The following is a 19,907-nucleotide window of genomic DNA, read 5'->3' on the forward strand; positions in this document are numbered from 1 at the left end:
TTTTCTTCACATTTTTACCCTCTTTTGATTTTGTAATATCATCCACGAATTAAACAATATACACGGCTTGTCAGCTTGCTAGAGAAGTTTAGATTAGCGTGGCTAGAAAGCTGAATCTCATAGGCACTCACCTGAGGCCACAAGGCATTGGTAACCCAAGTCAGGAGTCTAAATGTCTCTAAGAAGGTATCTGAAATATATGAACATTGTGCACTAGTAATCTAAAAATTCACACTTTTTATTCTCATCTTATAACTAGGAAATAAAAAGTTATCAATAAGGAGAATCAGCAGGAATATTCAACTGTGTCTAGTATTTAATGCTATATACTATTTAAAGAGTATTAAGATAACATATCTGTCCTTCAGTATTATAGGCTCACATGTTCAGAACGATCTTCAGACTTTACCAAAGTAGGTGTTCTCGTGATATAGCTTAGCTGGTAAACAGAGGTATATGACAGCTAAATAATGACTTCTCTTTGTAAAATATGAGATTTAAAAGTCCAAATTGCAAATAGAAAATATTTTATGTGAAATAACAGAAGGATAGTCATTAATGCATTGGTTAAGAAATTAATTCAACCATTTACCATAGAGGGTTGTTCCAGGTATTAGGATGGATGAAGGAAATTGTCAGTAATATTAACAGCAGTAACAATAATAATTTCAGTTCTGTTGACATTTACGGAACATCAGTACATGAGTGAACATCTTTGTAAGTGTCTCTTTTAGGCAGTGGGGACAGAGAAGAGAACAAGATGAAGTCCCTAGGCTCATGGCGATTTCATTTTAGACAGAATGCAAACAAATAACTATGTGATACACCTGGAAGTAATAAGGACTTGGAGGAGAAGAACAAATTGAGTGTAGAGAAATACGGAATACCAGCTGATAGGGTGGGGGATGATACAAGGAGCAGAGTTGGTATTTCACCTTAGTGTTACTCATTTTGTGCAATGTGGCTTTTTCCTCCATACAATGCCACCTGTAAGAATTACAGTCCAATAGGGAAAGCAAGAGAGACAACACATACTTAGGCCAACTAGAAAATAAATGCAGTGTAACATATTAGTAAGTACTAAAAGAGGTGATATGACTTCGCATAAATATGAGCCTTGAGAAAGATAAATTGGAGAGCACAGCAGCATAGATGAAATTATATGCTTAAAATCTTATTTGATTACAAGAAAAATAAATATATAATGTCAGAGTTGTGTCACCTGAAAAAGTGAAAGCCATGCACTATTATTTCATATTTAATCACCTAAGAAAATTTATTTCATTTTATAAGGTTGGTAAAAATGCTCTACCAAGACCTAAAACAGTTCAATGAAACTATAGACTAATTTCATTTATGAATACAGATTCAAAATTTCTAAATAAAAGATTACCAAACTGAATTAAGCAGTATATTAAAAGAATGATATACAAGGACAAACTGATTTCATTTTAAAAATGTAAGGATGGTTCAACATCAAAAAATCTATCAACATACTTCTTACATCAACCATTTAAAGTAGAAAGCCCATATGGTTTTTTCTTTTTGATCAATTAATAACTTATTTCTAACAAAAAGTCAAAGTAAAATCAGATTAGGAAGAAGGTACTTAAATGGGATAAAGTCAATGTATAAACTGCTGCACTGAAGCCTTGAATGAGGATTGATAAGAAATAATATGTATAAATAACTAAGTTGCATGACTGTGATGCAGCAAAAAAAAGAAAAAAAAACTTCTTTTATGATAACATCATGAGCCTCTAAACCCTGATGCCCCTGTCCACTTTTTCACAGGTAAAGCGAAATAAAATAGAGTAATCCTGCAGCTGTCAGCTCCTCTTATACAGTAGCATCCTCACTCAGCTCAGACAGCTGAAGCCACCAGCCTTGGCAGGTGCGCCACAAGGAACAGTGTCACCCAGACCACAAACATGTGTGGCTTCCTTCCCTCTGTTATGTACACTTAGGGTCACTCATTTATGGGTTTGATAATAAAGCAAAGTGAAAGAAGTTGATTCTTAATCATCATCCTCATTAACTTTTAAAGATGGGCCAATGTTTGATGTCTACTTAAAATAAACCACAGACAGAAAGTATAAATATTTTACAGAAAGAAATAAAATAATAATGAAAATATATTCATCAAGTTCATGTTATGTTCTAGAAATTGCTTTCATTTAATTCTTACTACAACTGTGTCAGATAGATGCTATTGTTGTTCCCATTTTACAGACAGGAAAACTGAGAATGAAGGATTAAGTAATCTGCGTAAGATTACATAAGGAGTAAGAGTTGGACTTCACACCCAGGCAATAGGGTTCTAGAGCCTATGCTCTTCTCTTCTTCTTTACACTGCAACAAATGGAAAAAAAGTGCAATCTTCCTGGATGGAAGGACTTAATTCCATAACAAGACAATCCTTCCAAAGTCAGCATATAAACTGAACATCATTCAAATCAGAATGCCAATATTTTTTGTTTGTTTTATTTCAAACTGGATAAAGTGATTTTTTATTTTTTATTTTACCTTAAGTTCTGGGATACATGTACAGAACGTGCAGGTTTGTTACATAGGTATACATGTGCCATGGTGGTTTGCTGCACCTATCAACCCCTCATCGAGGTTTTAAGCCCTGCATGCATTAGTAATTTGTCCTAATGCTCTCCCTCCCCTTACCCTCCACCCCTTGACAGGCCCCAGTGTGTGATGTTCCCCTCCCTGTGTCCATGTGTTTTCATTGTTCAACTCCCACTTATGAGTGGGAACATGCGGTGTTTGGAACATGCGGTGTTTGGTTTTCTGTTCCTGTGTTAGTTTACTGAGAATGATGGCTTCATGGATGAAGCTGGATAAAATGATTTTAAAGTATAAATAGAAGACTAAATGATTGAAAATATTATAGAAAATTGTGGAAGAATAGTGAGGTGGTACTTTCTGTAGCATGTAAACTTACTCTAAAGCCATTGAATTATAATAATATGGTATTGGCATAAAAAAAGACAAATGGTCATTGGAACCAACTAGAGAGTTTAGGTATAGATACAAGTGTCTGTTGAAATGACTTATTGTAGGTAGAAGCTGCATTTTATTTCATTGGTAAAGAATGGTTTGCTTTAAAAATGATACCAGCCCAACCAACTATCAATGTGTAAGGAAAAAACAGATCCCTTTATCATATCATATTATAAATAAATTCCCATAAATTAAAAAATGTTAGGCCGGGCGCGATGGCTCATGCCTGTAATCCCAGCACTTTGGGAGGCCAAGGCGGGCGGATCACGAGGTCAGGAGATCGAGACCATCCTGGCCAACACGGTGAAACCTCCGTCTCTACTAAAAATACAAAAAATTAGCCGGGCACGGTGTCGGGCGCCTGTAGTCCCAGCTACTCGGGAGGCTGAGGCAGGAGAATGGCGTGAACCCGAGAGGCGGAGCTTGCAGTGAACCGAGATAGCGCCACTGCACTACGGCCTGGGCGAAAGAGCGAGACTCCGTCTCAAAAAAAAAAAAAAAAAGGTTAATGTTAAAAAGTAAAAATCTTAGGGGAAAAAAAGGAGAATTTCATGTAATCTAAATGTAGGGAAGAACTTTCTAAAGAAAAAAAGAAACTCAGTAGCTTAAAAAAAAAGATAGCTATATGTAGCTAGAAATAATCTGATTGATTTTCTAAGGCATAAACTGCCCCCCCACCAAAAAAAGTTAACATCCAAAAGATAGATTGGGAAAGTATATCTGTAACACATACTACAGACAAATCAATTTCACCTTAATATACATAGACCTTCTAATAATTTATAATACAAGATATTTTAATAGAAAATAATTTAGGTAAGAGGATATATTAGGTTGGTGCAAAAGTAATTACGGTTTTTACCATTAAAAATAATGACAAAAACCACAATTAATTTTTCATTCATACCTCACATAAAGTCAAGGGAATGAAAATTAATTAAAGAAGCAAGTAATATTAGCAAAAACTACTATCAGTAATTTCAAGAGTTTGTGGAGGCACAGATCATGGATAATTTCATTGCTTGTGATAAAGTGAATTTCCCCAACTTTTTAAGAAAGTAGTATATCAATAATGATTAAAATTAAACATGCATTTTCCTTTTGGCATGGCAATCCTTGGTAATCTTTCCAATATGAAATAAACACAAGAGCACATATTGCATACATTTTCAAATATTATTTTTAGCATAAAATAATGTCAGTAGGATTAACAAATAATTTGTTTTCAACCATGAAAGGAATATTATGCAACTGTAAAAAATAATAGGGTGTGTCCGTAATCAATTAAGTCTGAAAAGCAAGTTGCAGCATAAGGGGTAGAGAACTTTTTTTCTGTGAAAATTTTTTAAAAAATAAAAGAGAAAGAGAGGGAGACCTAGGATATGTATGAGTATATTTGCTTTGCTTGTATGAGCATACAAAAAGTATGGAAGAATAAACTTCAGACTATTACCTTCTCACCTGAGTGAAATAAAACAGAGTCGCAATTAATGTTTCTTGTATTTATATATTTGTACTCTTTCTCTGTCTGATTGAAAAAATGCAAATAGAATATTTGAAATTAAAAATTAAGATTAATATTTTTAAAGGAAAGGAAGACATTTTGAAAGACAACTTTACTTTTATTTCAACAAATATTTATTGCACATCTTATTCTGTATGAATTTTTCAGGGGAGTCCATCATAAGAGCAATTGCTACACTGTACGGAGTCAAATATTCCCACGTGATCTTTCTTTATGGTACATTTTTATCTTCTATTGACAAAATACTCTTAGAATTATGCAATCTTATGTCTACATATGATGGCAAGGATTGTCTCATCACATTAGACATGAGGGTTCCAAGGCCTGGAGATGTTAAATGTTTTGCCTAAAGCCACACAGCTTTGAGACATTTATCATCTCTTAGTCCATTTTTAACCCATATATCAATCTTTATAAATGCTCTTATTCATAAAGTTCTTAAAAATACTTTGATGGAGTTAAAGAAGTGAGGAAGTTGCTTACTATGCTTTCGGGTGTTACTCTTTTCAAGCCTGAAGCCAATCAACTAAACTGGATGTCTAAGTTTCTGCTTAAAATGGGGAACTTTGAAGGTGCCATGATTTTTTTAGAGAGACTTTTCAGGGATGTAAAAGAGCTGCTAAAAGTCAATCCTTCCTTAAACACTTAACCAGCAATTTAGCCGTCCTATTTTCTGAAGACTTATAATAAACAGAAAAAATGGAAACCTAAATCATTAAGAACCACTCAAATAAAAGAAGTCATTGTGATAGGAAAGCCATCTCTGAAGTAAACATTTTATTTCCAGTGCAAAACTATAATTCTATTTAAAAGTTTTAATGTAATATTATTGTTTTAGAGAACACATTTCTTGCTTATTCAGGCCAATAACATGTTCTTTTGTCTGAATTTTTAGGGATGCAGCAATATTTCATAATCTTTCTTATGTACAATGGATATACAAAAGGTCATAGGAAGTTAAACAAACTGAAAGTTTTAATCTCATATATTTTGACCACACATACAATAATAAATGTGGTCTTAAGCATAGAAAAGAATAGAATACAATATTTAGTTAACTGGCTCCTTAAAATTCTTAGACATGGGCCAGGTGTCGTGGCTCACGCCTGTAATTCCAGTACTTTGGGAGGCCAAGGCAGGTGGATCACCTGAGGTCAGGAGTTCGAGACCAGCCTGGCCAACATGGCAAAACCTCTCTCTACTAAAACTACAAAAATTAGCCGGGTGTGGTAGCACATGTGTGTACTCCCAGCTACTCAGGGGGCTGAAGCAGGAGAATCGCTCGAACCCAGGAGGAGGAGGTTGCAGTGGGCTGAAATTGCACTGCTGCACTCCAGGCTGGGTGACAGAGTGAGATGCTGTCTTAAAAAAAAAAAAAATCTTGGACGCATTGATTGATTGATTGATTGATTGATTGAGATAGAGTTTCACTCTTGTTGCCCAGGCTGGAGTTCAATGATGCAATCTCTGCTCAGTACAGCCTCCGCCTCCCTGGTTCAAGCAATTCTCCTGCCTCAGCCTCCCGAGTAGCTGGGATTACAGGCACCTGCTACCACACCCAGGTGATTTTTGGTATTTTTAGTAGATGCGGGGTTTCGCCATGTTGGCCAGGTGGGTCTCGAACTCCTGGCCTCAGGTGATCCACCTGCTTCAGCCTCCCAAAGTCCTGGGATTACAAGCATAAGCCGCCACACCCAGCCAACACATTTGTTTTTACTAATGGCTCCAGGATATTTTCAGGAGGGTGATCAAATTAGATACCATCTCTGTTGGCCTACTGACTATAATGACAATATCCTTCTCCATATTGTTATAAGAGGTTGTTTCACATAGTTCTAGAAATTTTCTGTAGAATTAGATTCATTTCTTGTAACTCACTGCTGTGAGTTTTTTCTAAGTTTGTAACTTTTTAAAAAGTAAAAAATAAGTTTTAGGTGAAAACATTTATAGTAGAAAAATAGGGTTTCTTTAGATGTTGAAATGTTTATCTGCAGAGTCATTATACCAAATCTCTTCATCTCTGCTGGTAGATATGTTATTCAAGTTCTATCTTATGAATGCTCTTTCTCAGTCTCAATACCAAGTTCCAAATCAATTCACTGTTAGCTCAACTACTAACACAGACTATCTCCTAAGTATTCATACTTTACGTTCTAAGGTACATGTGCACAACATGCAGGTTTGTTACATAGGTATACATGTGCCATGTTGGTGCGCTGCACCCATTAATTCGTCATTTACATTAGGTATATCTCCTAATGCTATCCCTCCCTTCTCCCTCCACCCCACAACAGGCCCCAGTGTGTGATGTTCCCCACCCTGTGTCCAAGTGTTCTCATTGTTCAATTCCCACCTATGAGTGAGAACATGCGGTGTTTGGTTTTCTGTCCTTGTGATAGTTTGCTCAGAATGATGGTTTCCAGCTTCATCCATGTCTCTACAAAGGACGTGAACTCATCCTTTTTTATGACTGCATAGTATTCCATGGTGTATATGTGCCACATTTTCTTAATCCAGTCTATCATTGATGGACATTTGGGTTCATTCCAAGTCTTTGCTATTGTGAATAGTGCTGCAATAAACATATATGTGGATGTGTCTTTAGAGAAGCATGATTTATAATCCTTTGGGTATATACCCAGTAATGGGATGGCTGGGTCAAATTGTATTTCTAGTTCTAGATCCTTGAGGAATCGCCATACTGTCTTCCACAATGGTTGAGCTAGCTTACAGTCCCACCAATAGTGTACACATGCACACGTATGTTTATTGTGGCACTATTCACATTAGCAAAGACTTGGAACCAACCCAAATGTCCAACAATGATAGACTGGATTAAGAAAATGTGGCACATATACACCATGGAATACTATACAGCCATAAAAAAGGATGAGTTCATGTCCTTTGTAGGGACATGGATGAAGCTGAAAACCATCATTCTCAGCAAACTATTGCAAGGACAAAAAACCAAACATCGCATGTTCTCACTCACAGGTGGGAATTGAACAATGAGAACACTAGGACACGAGAAGGGGAACATCACACCCCGGGGGCTGTTGTGGGGTGGGGGGAGGGGGGAGGGATAGTATTAGGAGATATACCTAATGTAAATGACAAGTTAATGGGTGCAGCACACCAACATGGCACATGTATACATATGTAACAAACCTGCACGTTGTGCACATGTACCCTAAAACTTAAAGTATAAAAAAACACAAATGTTCCTATTTCTCCACATCCTCTCCAGCACCTGTTATTTCCTGACTTTTTAATGATCGCCATTCTAAATGGTATCTCATTGTGATTTTGATTTGCGTTTCTCTGATGGCCAGTGATGATGAGCATTTTCTCATGTGTCTGTTGGCTGCATAAATGTCTTCTTTTGAGAGGTGTCTGTTCATATCCTTTGCCCACTTTTTGATGGGGTTGTTTGATTTTTTATTGTAAATTTGGTTAAGTTCTTTGTAGATTCTGGATATTAGCACTTTGTCAGATGGGTAGATTGTAAAAATGTTCTCCCGTTCTGCAGGTTGCCCATTCACTCTGATGGTAGTTTCTTTTGCTGTGCAGAAGCTCTTTAGTTTAATTAGATCCCAAAACAGAGATATAGACCAATGAAATAGAACAGAGCCCTCAGAAATAATAGCACACATCTACAACCATCTGACCTTTGACAAACCTGACAAAAACAAGAAATGGGGAAAGGATTCCCTATTTAATAAATGGTGCTGGGAAAACTGGCTAGCCATATGTAGAAAGCTGAAACTGGATCCCTTCCTTATACCTTTTACAAAAATCAACTCAAGAGGGATTAAAGACTTAAATGTTAGACCTAAAACCATAAAAACCCTAGAAGAAAATCTAGGCAATACTATTCAGGACATAGGCATGGGCAAGGACTATTAACTCTTTAAAGTGCTGCCAAGCTCTGACCTGAACTCTCAAAGTATTCTGGTCTAAGAGGCAAGAAAGCCGTATTCTTCAGATTAGTCAGGTTGAATTTAGCTGTGATAGCTCTTCTTTTTTTCATTTCTATTACAAATACCAGGAAGCTCTCTGAGTTTGACCTTGACTCATTTTTCAGGTCCACAGACAGCATTGCACCTCCAAAACAAATAGAGTCCTATGTCTGTTCTGCAACTTTTCTTGTTGTAGGGTGTTTTTAAAAATATTCTCCACATCCAGGCAAATCCTCTATGTTTATAAGGAACACATCTAAAACTTCTTCATCCCAGCCTCTCTTCTTAGAACTCTCCAAAAAGTTTTTTTAAAATTAACAATGATTTCACCCCCTGTAGTATAATTCGGTAGATATTGGCCCATTGTTAATTATAAATTACCAAAGTAATCATCAAGCAATTGTCCAACTAACATGTGGTGAGAGCCCTTTTTGTCACCAATTATTAGTAAGAATACTCTTTAAGAAATCTCAGGTCATGGTCTTCCTGGATGAAACCTTTTCCCTTTGATTTAAGATAGAAAATTATGGTCAGTCTTTCTGCATTTTAATTTCTATATTGCTCCTCTTTGGTTTGCATATAAATATGTCACCTTGTAGAAACCTGTCTCTTAAAGTTTCAAAATAACTGTATGCTAGGGAAAAAAATATAATCTAACAAAACATGACTATAATTACTAACTGAACTCTACCTCTGTGCACATGGTACTAAGTGAATGTACAATTTATCCCTGCTATGAAGAAGCTTACAGGCTGGGACATGAGATATATATCCTGGCATTTATATAAGGAGCACTAGAAGGTACCAATAAAAGAGATGAAACAGGATAACATGTAAACAAATGATTTTTGTCATGGCCTGTGCACATTTTTTGGGATCTCTTTTCCCATAAGAACACGAGTGTGTTACCACTATGCTCCCGTACAGTTTAGCCAGAAAAGAAAATAAACTTCAGACATTCTAGAATTCTATTACAAAATGTTGTTCTTTCTTCTGATGCTCAAGTCCACATGTTAGCTAAGCACAAACATCTTTGGCTTCCCTTTTTAAAAGCTTTCTATACATTTCTTATCCCTGAGAAGAGGATGTGCTGTTAATGCTTTAATTGCTAAGTTATATATAAATAAGATTCAGGAACTCAATTTTGCATCTTCAGAAAATATGAATAATGATTTCTCTTTCCCTTCCTCCAAGAAAAAGTGACTTATTTGGCAGGCACACTAACAGTGCAAAGAAATGAGTTCTGATGTTTCATTTAATTGAGTTATAAACATGAAAACTATCAAATCCTATGCAACCCTATTGAAGCATGTGGATGTGTGAATTTTCTCCATGTGTTTGCTCTGTGTCCTTCAGAACACCCACAGTGGCGATGAATCACTAAGGTGTGTATCAGTCTGACAGTCATAGAAAGTGGCAACACTGAAAGCAAAACCCAGGAAACAGCATTTCATTTAGCTCCTGGAGTACTGCTAATTGGTCTCAAACCCTTCATTACTGTCTAGTCCAAAGTAGTCAGGAGAAGGTAGCCATTTAGAAAATGACTTAACTGAAAACAAGAGCAAAATTCTAGGCCTCGTGAACTTCAATTGCTCTATTCCTGTATCGTCACACTGATTCTAAGTTTATCTTTCATTTCAGGTCACTTGGAAACCCCCACTCATCCAGAACGGAGACATACTTAGCTATGAGATTCGCATGCCTGACCCTCACATCACTATAACCAATGTGACTTCTGCAGCGTTAAGTCAAAAAGTTACTCATCTAATTCCTTTCACTAATTATTCTGTCACCATTGTTGCTTGCTCAGGGGGTAATGGGTACCTTGGAGGGTGCACAGAGAGTTTACCTACCTATATTACCACTCACCCCACCGTACCTCAGAATGTTGGCCCATTGTCTGTGATTCCGCTAAGTGAATCATATGTTGTGATTTCTTGGCAACCACCATCCAAGCCAAATGGACCTAATTTGAGGTAAGAGAAGGTGACTATGATTTTTATTTTGCTATAGTCCTTATCTCTCTGAGAAGTAGGGAAATGAAGGAGGCTTTTATTCCTATATGAACATAGAACTAATTTGGCATTGAATATCCCCTGACTCATAACTTTGATACACTATCATACTGTACACTTCAACTTATTATGGAAACATCAAAGTTTATCAATTTGAAGAACTAAAAACCCTTGAAACCACAATCACTATTCTCTAAGGATTCGCTACATAACCCATCACTTCATTTTCAACATATGCTTTTATTATATGTTAGGCAAACCTGATGTATGTTCTATATGATACATTTGCACAAAGGTACCTCAGAATTCTAAGGCTAACACAGTAATTCTTTGGCACGTTGTTAGCATATGGAAACTTGTGAGGAGTGTGGTCAGGGATCCAGATAAGATGAAAGAAAAGAGCTGTGATTCAGAAATGGTTTTGCAACCACCCAAACTTGGTACTTGGCCAAGAATACAAAGTTGATAATATTATCATTGTTTATAAAGTATTGATAGTCATAGGAAACCATTAACTTGATAAGCTTTGTGTATTTCTACTTTGTGCGAAACTGGCAGTAAAGATTTGTCAAATCTAACTTAGAAGAAATCTAAAATGCTATCATTCTGGGAGATAATAGTAAAATGTGAATGTAACCGATTCTTCAAAATATTAAATATATGGAATTTCATCCAGAAAAAAATGTTCATCTGAAACAAAACCACAAAGCTGTAAACTTAAGATGTTATTCTTTATGCTTCCACACATATATCACACGCACATGCCACAAAACAGCCTGAGTTTTGGTAATCTCAATATTAGTTGAGATAATCCTGATGTTCCTGCTTGTCTTTTGCTTTAGATATGAGCTTCTGAGACGTAAAATCCAGCAACCACTTGCATCAAATCCCCCAGAAGATTTAAATCGGTGGCACAATATTTATTCAGGAACTCAGTGGTTTTATGAAGATAAGGGTCTTAGCAGGTGAGATTACAAAAACTATAAAAACAAATGCTGGCATTTAGTTCTGGGCAGGTTGAATAGTTCAAAGTATCTTAGTGTCTTCGTTGTGTGAGCATGTTATCAGTTATGCAATAAAACATGTTTGGTTATTATCTGTGGTATTAATCATCCAGCCATAACAGTCAGCATGTTTAATGTTTTCCATCTTAACTGCATGCTTAAAATAAGCCTTTTGAAGTTGAACTTGTAGATGTTCAAGCCTTAACCTATTGCCTTTGTCACGGCTCTATCTAGACTAAAACATAATGGAAGAATTTGGAAATATTGAACACATACAAAATGGGGGAAATTCCTGGGCACTTGTAGAATGCTTGCTATTTCTAGAAATGACTTATAAATGAATTATAATGACTTATAATTGATTGTAAGTTATTGATTCCGTCCACAAAAAAAAATTAGTGAACAGGATTGGGACTTGAAAGAATTCAATCTAGAGTTCAAAGACATTAAGTAAGGGCTAATAGGTGATGTTAGAAAAAGGGTGCTACATGGGAGAGTTAGGAGATCTGGTTCTGCTTTACCCTGTGCTAGAAAACTAGCTTTGTGACTTTAGTCCACAAAGCTTCACTACTTAAAAATCACTTAACTTCTCTGGGCTTCATTTTTGTTGTTCATAAAATGAAGTGATTCTATAGAATTAAATGACTTCTAAATCTTCATGAGTTCAAGCAATGTGATTAAATTTCAGAAAACATGAATGTTATTTTATGAAAACTCCTCAATCATATGTTTCAGTAACTTTTCTATCTGGGTCATTATTTTTCTAGACCCACCACTGGGTAGCTGTAGTCTGAACCCTGTTTACCACTCTAGCCTTGTCTCCCATCCCTTTCTTACCAAGGCCTCTGGATTCCAGCCACATTTGCATTGCATTCAGTACCTTCAACATACAACACTTGCTCCTTCAGCTTTTCCCCATAGTTGCCTTTTCCTGTTGCCTGACTAGATCATCTGCTACGTCTTAGCCTGGAGGTTTCTTCCTCTAGGAGGCCTTTCCTGCCAACACTCTTGCTGGTCTGATTCAGCTCCTCTGTAATATTTCCATAGGACATCCCCTAACATATCACTATTGTTATTGTAGTGTACTGGCCTGACTGTTGTCTAAACACCACATTATATTATCAGATCTACCATAAGGCAGGGGTGTGGTCTTCGTCACTCTGTCTTCAGTTTCTAGCATGGCATCTGGCACATAGCAGCACATAGTGCCGTACACCTGAATACTTAAAAATAGGTTAGCTCAGTCAAGGATTACTTCACTTTTCTGCACCTTAGGAATATTAGCTGTAGTGTTCTTCTCTCTGGGGAATGGCAAAACTAAGGAAAATTCTCCTGTCCTCTTAAAAAGTTGTGGTGGGAAAACATCCTAGTTCTTGTAAGATTCTCAGAGAGAGGCATCTCATAAATCTGATCAAGCAACAGAATGAACTATATGAAACTGCCACTTTTATAGGTGAAGATTGGCCAATTACTAGCAGATTCATGTTTCTTATCCTAAATTATAATGCTCATTATACTATTCTCAACTACTTTCAATTCATAATTTACTTAACTTGGCATCCCTATATGATTATCACTTCAGTAGAATAAATTCATTTATTTTGTTTATTTTTGCTTACTGTGTGCTGAGGCACTGTGATAAGGAACAAAAGATAAATACATCTTAGCCCTTGCCTTCAAAGAACTCATAATCTAGTGGAGGAACCCTTCCCCCCGCCCCCTCCGTAGAGAATGTGATATAATATATATTTATATATTATTTATATATATTATATAATATATATTAATTAATTATATATAATTAATATATATTTATATATAATATATTTATAATAATATATAATATTATATATTTTATATATTTTATATATTATATAAAATATATTATATATAAAATATAAATTATTTTATATATAAAATATATAAAATATATTATATATAAAATATAAATTATTTTATATATAAAATATAAAAATTCTTTTATATATAAAATATAAAAATTATTTTATATATAATATATAAAATATAAAAATTATTTTATATATAATATATAAAATATATAAATTATTTTATATATAATATATAAAATATATAAATTATTTTATATATAATATATAAAATATATAAATTATTTTATATATAATATATAAAATATATAAATTATTTTATATATAATATATAAAATATATAAATTATTTATATATAATATATAAAATATATAAATTATTTATATATAATATATAAATTATTTTATATATAATATATAAATTATTTTATATATAATATATAAATTATTTATATATTATATATAAATTATTTTATATATAAAATATATAAATTATTTTATATATAATATATAAATTATTTTTTTTTATATATTATATATATTATTTTATATATAATATATAAATTATATTTAATATATTTTATATATAATATATAAAATATAATATATATTTTATATATTATATAATATATAATGTAAATTTTATATATTATATAATATATAATATAATATAATAATTAATATAATATTATATGTATTAATTATATATATAATTAATTTATATATATAACCTAAAGTATAATAATAATAAATAAATAAATTTAAAAAAATAAAATAAAATAAAATAAAATATATAAAATATATATATTAATTGCTGTCCTCAGAGTTATCTACAAAGTCACCAATTCTGCCTAAAGAAGTCATTTCAAATAGTAGCTTTCTGTGACCTATGAACTGTTAAGTGCTTAAATATAACTATTTCAAAAAATAAATAGAACTTGACTATTTAACATTACTGAATCTGAGTTTTAGCCATGAGCTACTCAGCAAAAACAAAGAATAAGTCTCCAAAAGTTAATTTTGTTTCTTTACACAAGAACTGAAAACTTATTAAATAATTAGGACCAAGGCCATGAAGTTAGTTATGAATTTTTAGTGATTCCTCTAAGGATTCTTAATGAGAAGTTCAAATCTAAGATTTCAGGAAAAAAATAAAGTGAATTTCCACAACTTAAATTGAAACATGAATTGACATAAACACACCTATGACAGCTGCTTCCGGAAGGGAAGTGTGCAGATAACAAAATTGTGTTGAAGGGATATTTTGACTAGTTTCATAATGCCAAATGTCATTTTTTACTGGTAGTACTTGCAAAGATTTTTTTTTATTTATTAAAATAACAGCTACAACTTACATAAAGCTTGTAGAAAAAAAAAAGCATTTCTTCTTAACGTTCAGTGTAAATTGTGTGAGTCTTTATGAGAATCTCTTTTTCTAGCCCTCTACCCTTTGTAAGTCCATAAAAAGCTAGGAGTGCCTTTAGCCCAAGGGGGAATGTCTCGCAAATATGAAAGAAAACCAAAACTTGGTCCCTTGGTGGGCATGATGTTTTTCTATCTAAAGGAAGTGATTTTGTTTGGTCAGATGGTGCCACTGGCCACCTTGGCAACATCTGGGGCTCCTTGTTCCTGCTGGTCAGCTAGTGGTCTCTCAAATTGCACAGGGGGACGAAGCTGAGTGTTCATCATGTGTTGGTTCACACCTGTATTACAGTTCCTTCGTGGCCCTTCCTTTGCCTATATTTGTTTTGCTGATTTATTTGTTTGGCCAGGTATGTTTTCTTGGGTTTTTAATTGAATTCTAATATCTTTGGGAGGATTATGTAATTTCCTGTTCTCCCCAGATTCCACCATCCCGATTTCCTTCTTAACTTTACATCTGCATAAATAAAAGGAGCACTGAAGTGTTTCTTACCATCTTGACTTGAATATCACCATAGTTACATTTAGAATCAGCTTTTAAATGGCACTTCTCCTGATATAAAAAGTAAAATTAAGATTCACTAGACATCTCTTTATGAATATATTTGTGACAGTAAATATAAGTTGAAGCCAATTTCCTAGTTCAAGTGGTCTATTTTGGCTAAGTATGTGTTTATAATGTATAGAAAAGCACCAATTTAATTTAAAACATTATATTTGGAAATTCAGATCATTCTAGTAGTTATTTTTTTCTTTTATATCTACATGTACAAAACAGTCTCAAGCCAATTATCCAGATAATTTAATTCTAACAAAAATACTTTTTGCTCTTATGATTATCTTATGTAAGGAGTAATTTTTGTCTAAATTGCACAGCTAGTTGCCTCATTATTGAATTTTGCTCTGCCTGCGTAGACACGAACTACGTATAACTACAAGTTTATACTGCTTGTCAGTTTCTAACTTTTCATCCTTAATAATTCCTTGCAAAATGACCAAGTTATGGTTGTTGGGGGAACTATAACTTTGGGTTTCCTGACATTTTCATCGGTTAGAAAATCTGGTGAACGTGCTGTTGTCATCTGAAGCTGCCGATGTGAGTCATGCAGGGTTTAACAAGAGGGCGACGACCTCCTTCATTTTAAGTATCAATCTACCCTTACAATTTTCAGCACCTAACAACACTGCCTTGGTTCCTAAGTGATCAGATAAAACTGCTAAGAATACAATGAGCATGTTCTCCTTTTCGTTGTGGATTTAAAGAAGAACAAGTTATAATAAAGAATAGGGTTATTTTACTATTATAGAGAAAATATTGACTTGCAGATTATAGTTTAGATTTATAAATTAGCTTTCATTAAGTTTATGAAGGAAGGTATGTTCGAATTGCTATTCCTTTTAGTTATTTATACATTTCTCAGAGTATTTTTTTTTTTTTTTTGCAATGACAATTTGGATGGAGACCTCTATGTGATTCCTTGAGAATCCACTAATTGTATTACATTTAAATTAAAACATTCAAAATTAACACATTTTTGTCTTATTTTTCAAAGAAGGGTAAGACTTAAGATTTAAATGCTTAAGCTAAATATATCATAAATTCTAACTTTAAATCTTATAGACATATATTTTCATATATATTTTTAAACCTACTAAAATAAAGATGTTTCAAGTCCTAAAAGAGGATGCCATTTCTGTGGGGGATAATATTCAAAAGAACGTAACTTTTGTTCCTCTTGTTTGTAATGAGATTAAATGTGTATAGATGACATCTTCATCTTTGCTAGTATGAAAGACTGGGTCGGTTCCATGACACGTGTTTCTAGAATATAAATAATGTCAGATCGTAGCTATTAAGTGAAGAAGTTAACTTTGTACACAGAAAAGGCAAGTGAAAGGAAAGCTTCTCCCATGACTACCAAGATGAGATAGATGCTGTTAATTTATTCCTTAATATGAGAATGTGAATAAAAATTGAGTCTAAGAATGAAAGCCAACTTCTGTCAACACTAGTATGCCATCTCATAGCCATGTACTTAATTCAAAAGGAGTAAACATGTCTTTCGCATTCAAATTAAATTGGGCACAGTGTTTTTTCCCATTGGATTTTTTTTTCAATGCCTTACATGCCCCACACGATGTCCTTTTCTGTGTCATCATATTATGTGTTACCTCATTGGATTAGCCCATTTTGCATTGCTCTAAAGAAACACCTGAGACCGGATAATTTATAAAGAAAAGTTTACTTGGCTCATGGTTCTGCAGGCTGTACAAGAAGCCTGGTGCCAGCGTCTTCCTCTGGTGAAGGCTTCAGGGAGCTTTTATCCATGGTGGAAGGTGAAAAGGGAGCAGGTATGTCACATGGCAAGAGAGGGAGCAAGAGGGCGCTGGGAGGAATGCCATGCTCTTAAACAACCAGCTCTCCCCTGAGCTAATAGTGTGAGAGCTCACTCACTACCACAGGGATGACAGCAAACCATTCATAAGGGATTCACCCCCATGACCCAAGCACATCCCATTAGGGCCCACATTCAACATTAGTGATCACATTTCAACATAAGATTTGGAGGGGACAAATATCCAAACTATATCACTCATGAAAAATGAACTTCTAGATCCAGAAGGATGTGTTTTGTCATAGGAGGTTTTTTTTCCCCCAGTGTTTTCTTAGAATAAAAAAAAAAAGAAAAACTACTTTCATTGGCTGTGTTTCTTTCTCATGTTGATGACAAAGTAGAACAAAGATGGAAATTCCTGCAAAATTATCTTAGGTCTGACAATTCTGGTAGTGTAGGTATAGATAGCAACAGAAACATAACAGCTTCAAGTTTCACTCACAATCTAAAATGTCTCATATTAAAAATATTCAAGTGTGATAAACATTACTCTTCAATTTTTGAAGCAAAAATCTTCAATGCTATTTTTAGAATCAACAAATAGATTTTTTAAGTGTCTACCATCAACTGAAAATTTTAATAGCTATAGACTTAAGCAGTGGAAACAATATTGCATTTCATTTTTCTTTGTTTGCTATTCCCACAAAAGATTTGAAGATGTAAGGAAAAGTATGATTTATAAGATTTCTCAAATCCACACTTGTGTGATGGTGTACTCAAGAATACTTTGGGTTGTGGCAGAAATGAGGAAGAGTTAGTGGAAGAAGCAACTAAATAATCTGCATTTTCAGAAGCATGATTTATATTGGTGACAATATTGACACATGAATTCTGTTAGGACATCAATAAAGTTGACACATTTTTAATTCTGATGAAAATAACCCCAGGTATTCTGCAGCTGCCCTGAAGAATTTTGGTTTCCCCCAATATATCAGACCCTTCCAAGATACAAGCCTTCACATATTTTGCCCTGGACAAATGTCTTCACTGGATAAAATACTACTTCTTATCAAAACCTGCCCCAAATATTACCTCCTCCGTGAAGACTTCCCAGCTGGACATGGTTAAATTAGATGCTTCATCTGATGCATGTTCAAAGAATAAGGAATAAATGAATAAATTAGATGTTCTCATTTAAAAACATATTTCTGTAAAATTTTATATACACTATGGCTCCAGGTGGACAGATAACAATTTTATTATTTTTAACACCTGGCATATTGGTAATAGCCAATAAATATTAAATGAATGAACAAATGAATGAATGAAGTGATGTATTAAATATGAAAAAGCAATATAATTTTTCAATATATTTTTAAAAGCACTTTGCTAAGTTTCAGCAGAGATATTTTTTCTGTTGGACAGGCAGATTTTTATCTCACTAACCTAAAAAATTATATAAATGACCTGAAATTTTTGAGACTGAGTGCTTAAATAACTATGAAACATCTATTCATTCATTTATAAAATTATCTATTCAGTAAATAAGCAAAACTGCATCATTTAAACATAATCTAGTTTTCTAATTCATTGGAGTAATAACACCTGAACCTTGAAATGAATATTGTTCCACAAGTAAGATTTTAACATGTATTATTTTTTATGAGGAAAATTACCATAGTCATGTCTATACCATAATAAAGTTTACAATTTGCTGTTTGGGGAGTGGAGGAGGGAGAGACCGGAGGATGGTCTCAAGCAAATGGGGGAAAAACTATTGTAATAGTCCAAGTATTCCTAAATGGACCCAAAAACAATTGGTTTTACTGGCTACGTCATAGATTCAATATAAGTATTCACTTACTTTGAATACTTATATTGCAAAAGTTTTTTCCTACAGAGTTTAAAATGGACATTTTTCAGGACATGCCTAGAGAACACAGTTTGTATTTAGAGAAGAAAGAGAGAAGGATTGATACACATAAGTTTTGTCATGAGTATATGATGTTAATTGATCTAGCATTTTTGTTTTAAAATGTATTCTTTTATCATTTATTAAATGGAATGTCCCATTTAATATCAACAATCAACACATAAGTCCATTTGAAAAACAATATACATAGAGTGAATGGAAAACCACTTCAAGCCAACTAATACATTCTTTTTTTGATATGAAGTGGTGAAATGTGAATCAACATATATATGTAGACAAGCCATAGGTATATATTCTTACTAAATGCAGATTGGAATTCAGATGAAATGAAAACAGTATATTTTAGTATTTAAGAGGATTCAGGATCCTGTTTCCTCGGCCAGGCGCGGTGGCTCATGCCTGTAATCCCAGCAGTTTGGGAGGCCGAGGCGGGCGGCTCACAAGGTCAGGAGATGGAGACCATCCTGGCTAACACGATGAAACCCCGTCTCTACCAAAAAAAAAAAAAAAAAAAAAAACTGGGAGTGGTGGCTGACGCCTGTAGTCCCAGTTACTCTGAAGGCTGAGGCAGGAGAATGGCGTGAACCCGGGAGGCGGAGTTTGCAGTGAGCTGAGATCGCGCCACTGCACTCCAGCCTGGGCACAGAGCGAGACTCCGTCTCAAAAAAAAAAAAAAAATCCTGTTTCCTTAAAAATTTAACTTAACAATGAAAGTTAAAGAAAGTACAAAAGACAAATGTACGGCCTCAAATGAAATACTACTGATTTCTCAATTAAATTTTTAAAAAGTGGAAATAGTGTAATATTGGAAATGAAGAAACCCTATGTCCAGCTACCCCTATTAACTAGTTGTGA

General features: G+C 34.1%; 1 protein-coding gene across 1 annotated transcript in view; it reads left to right on the forward strand.

Moving 5' to 3' along the window:
* USH2A (usherin) overlaps positions 1–19,907 on the forward strand; it is an 827,758-nt gene that overhangs the window by 563,118 nt on the left and 244,733 nt on the right. Inside the window, exons 43-44 of the mRNA XM_024239307.3 lie at positions 10,138–10,472; positions 11,354–11,476. Coding sequence (XP_024095075.2) covers positions 10,138–10,472; positions 11,354–11,476 — 458 coding nt within the window. The remainder of the gene's footprint in view (positions 1–10,137; positions 10,473–11,353; positions 11,477–19,907) is intronic.

This window comes from Pongo abelii, chromosome 1, assembly GCF_028885655.2.
Source record: "Pongo abelii isolate AG06213 chromosome 1, NHGRI_mPonAbe1-v2.0_pri, whole genome shotgun sequence".
Taxonomy (NCBI): Eukaryota; Metazoa; Chordata; class Mammalia; order Primates; family Hominidae; genus Pongo; species Pongo abelii.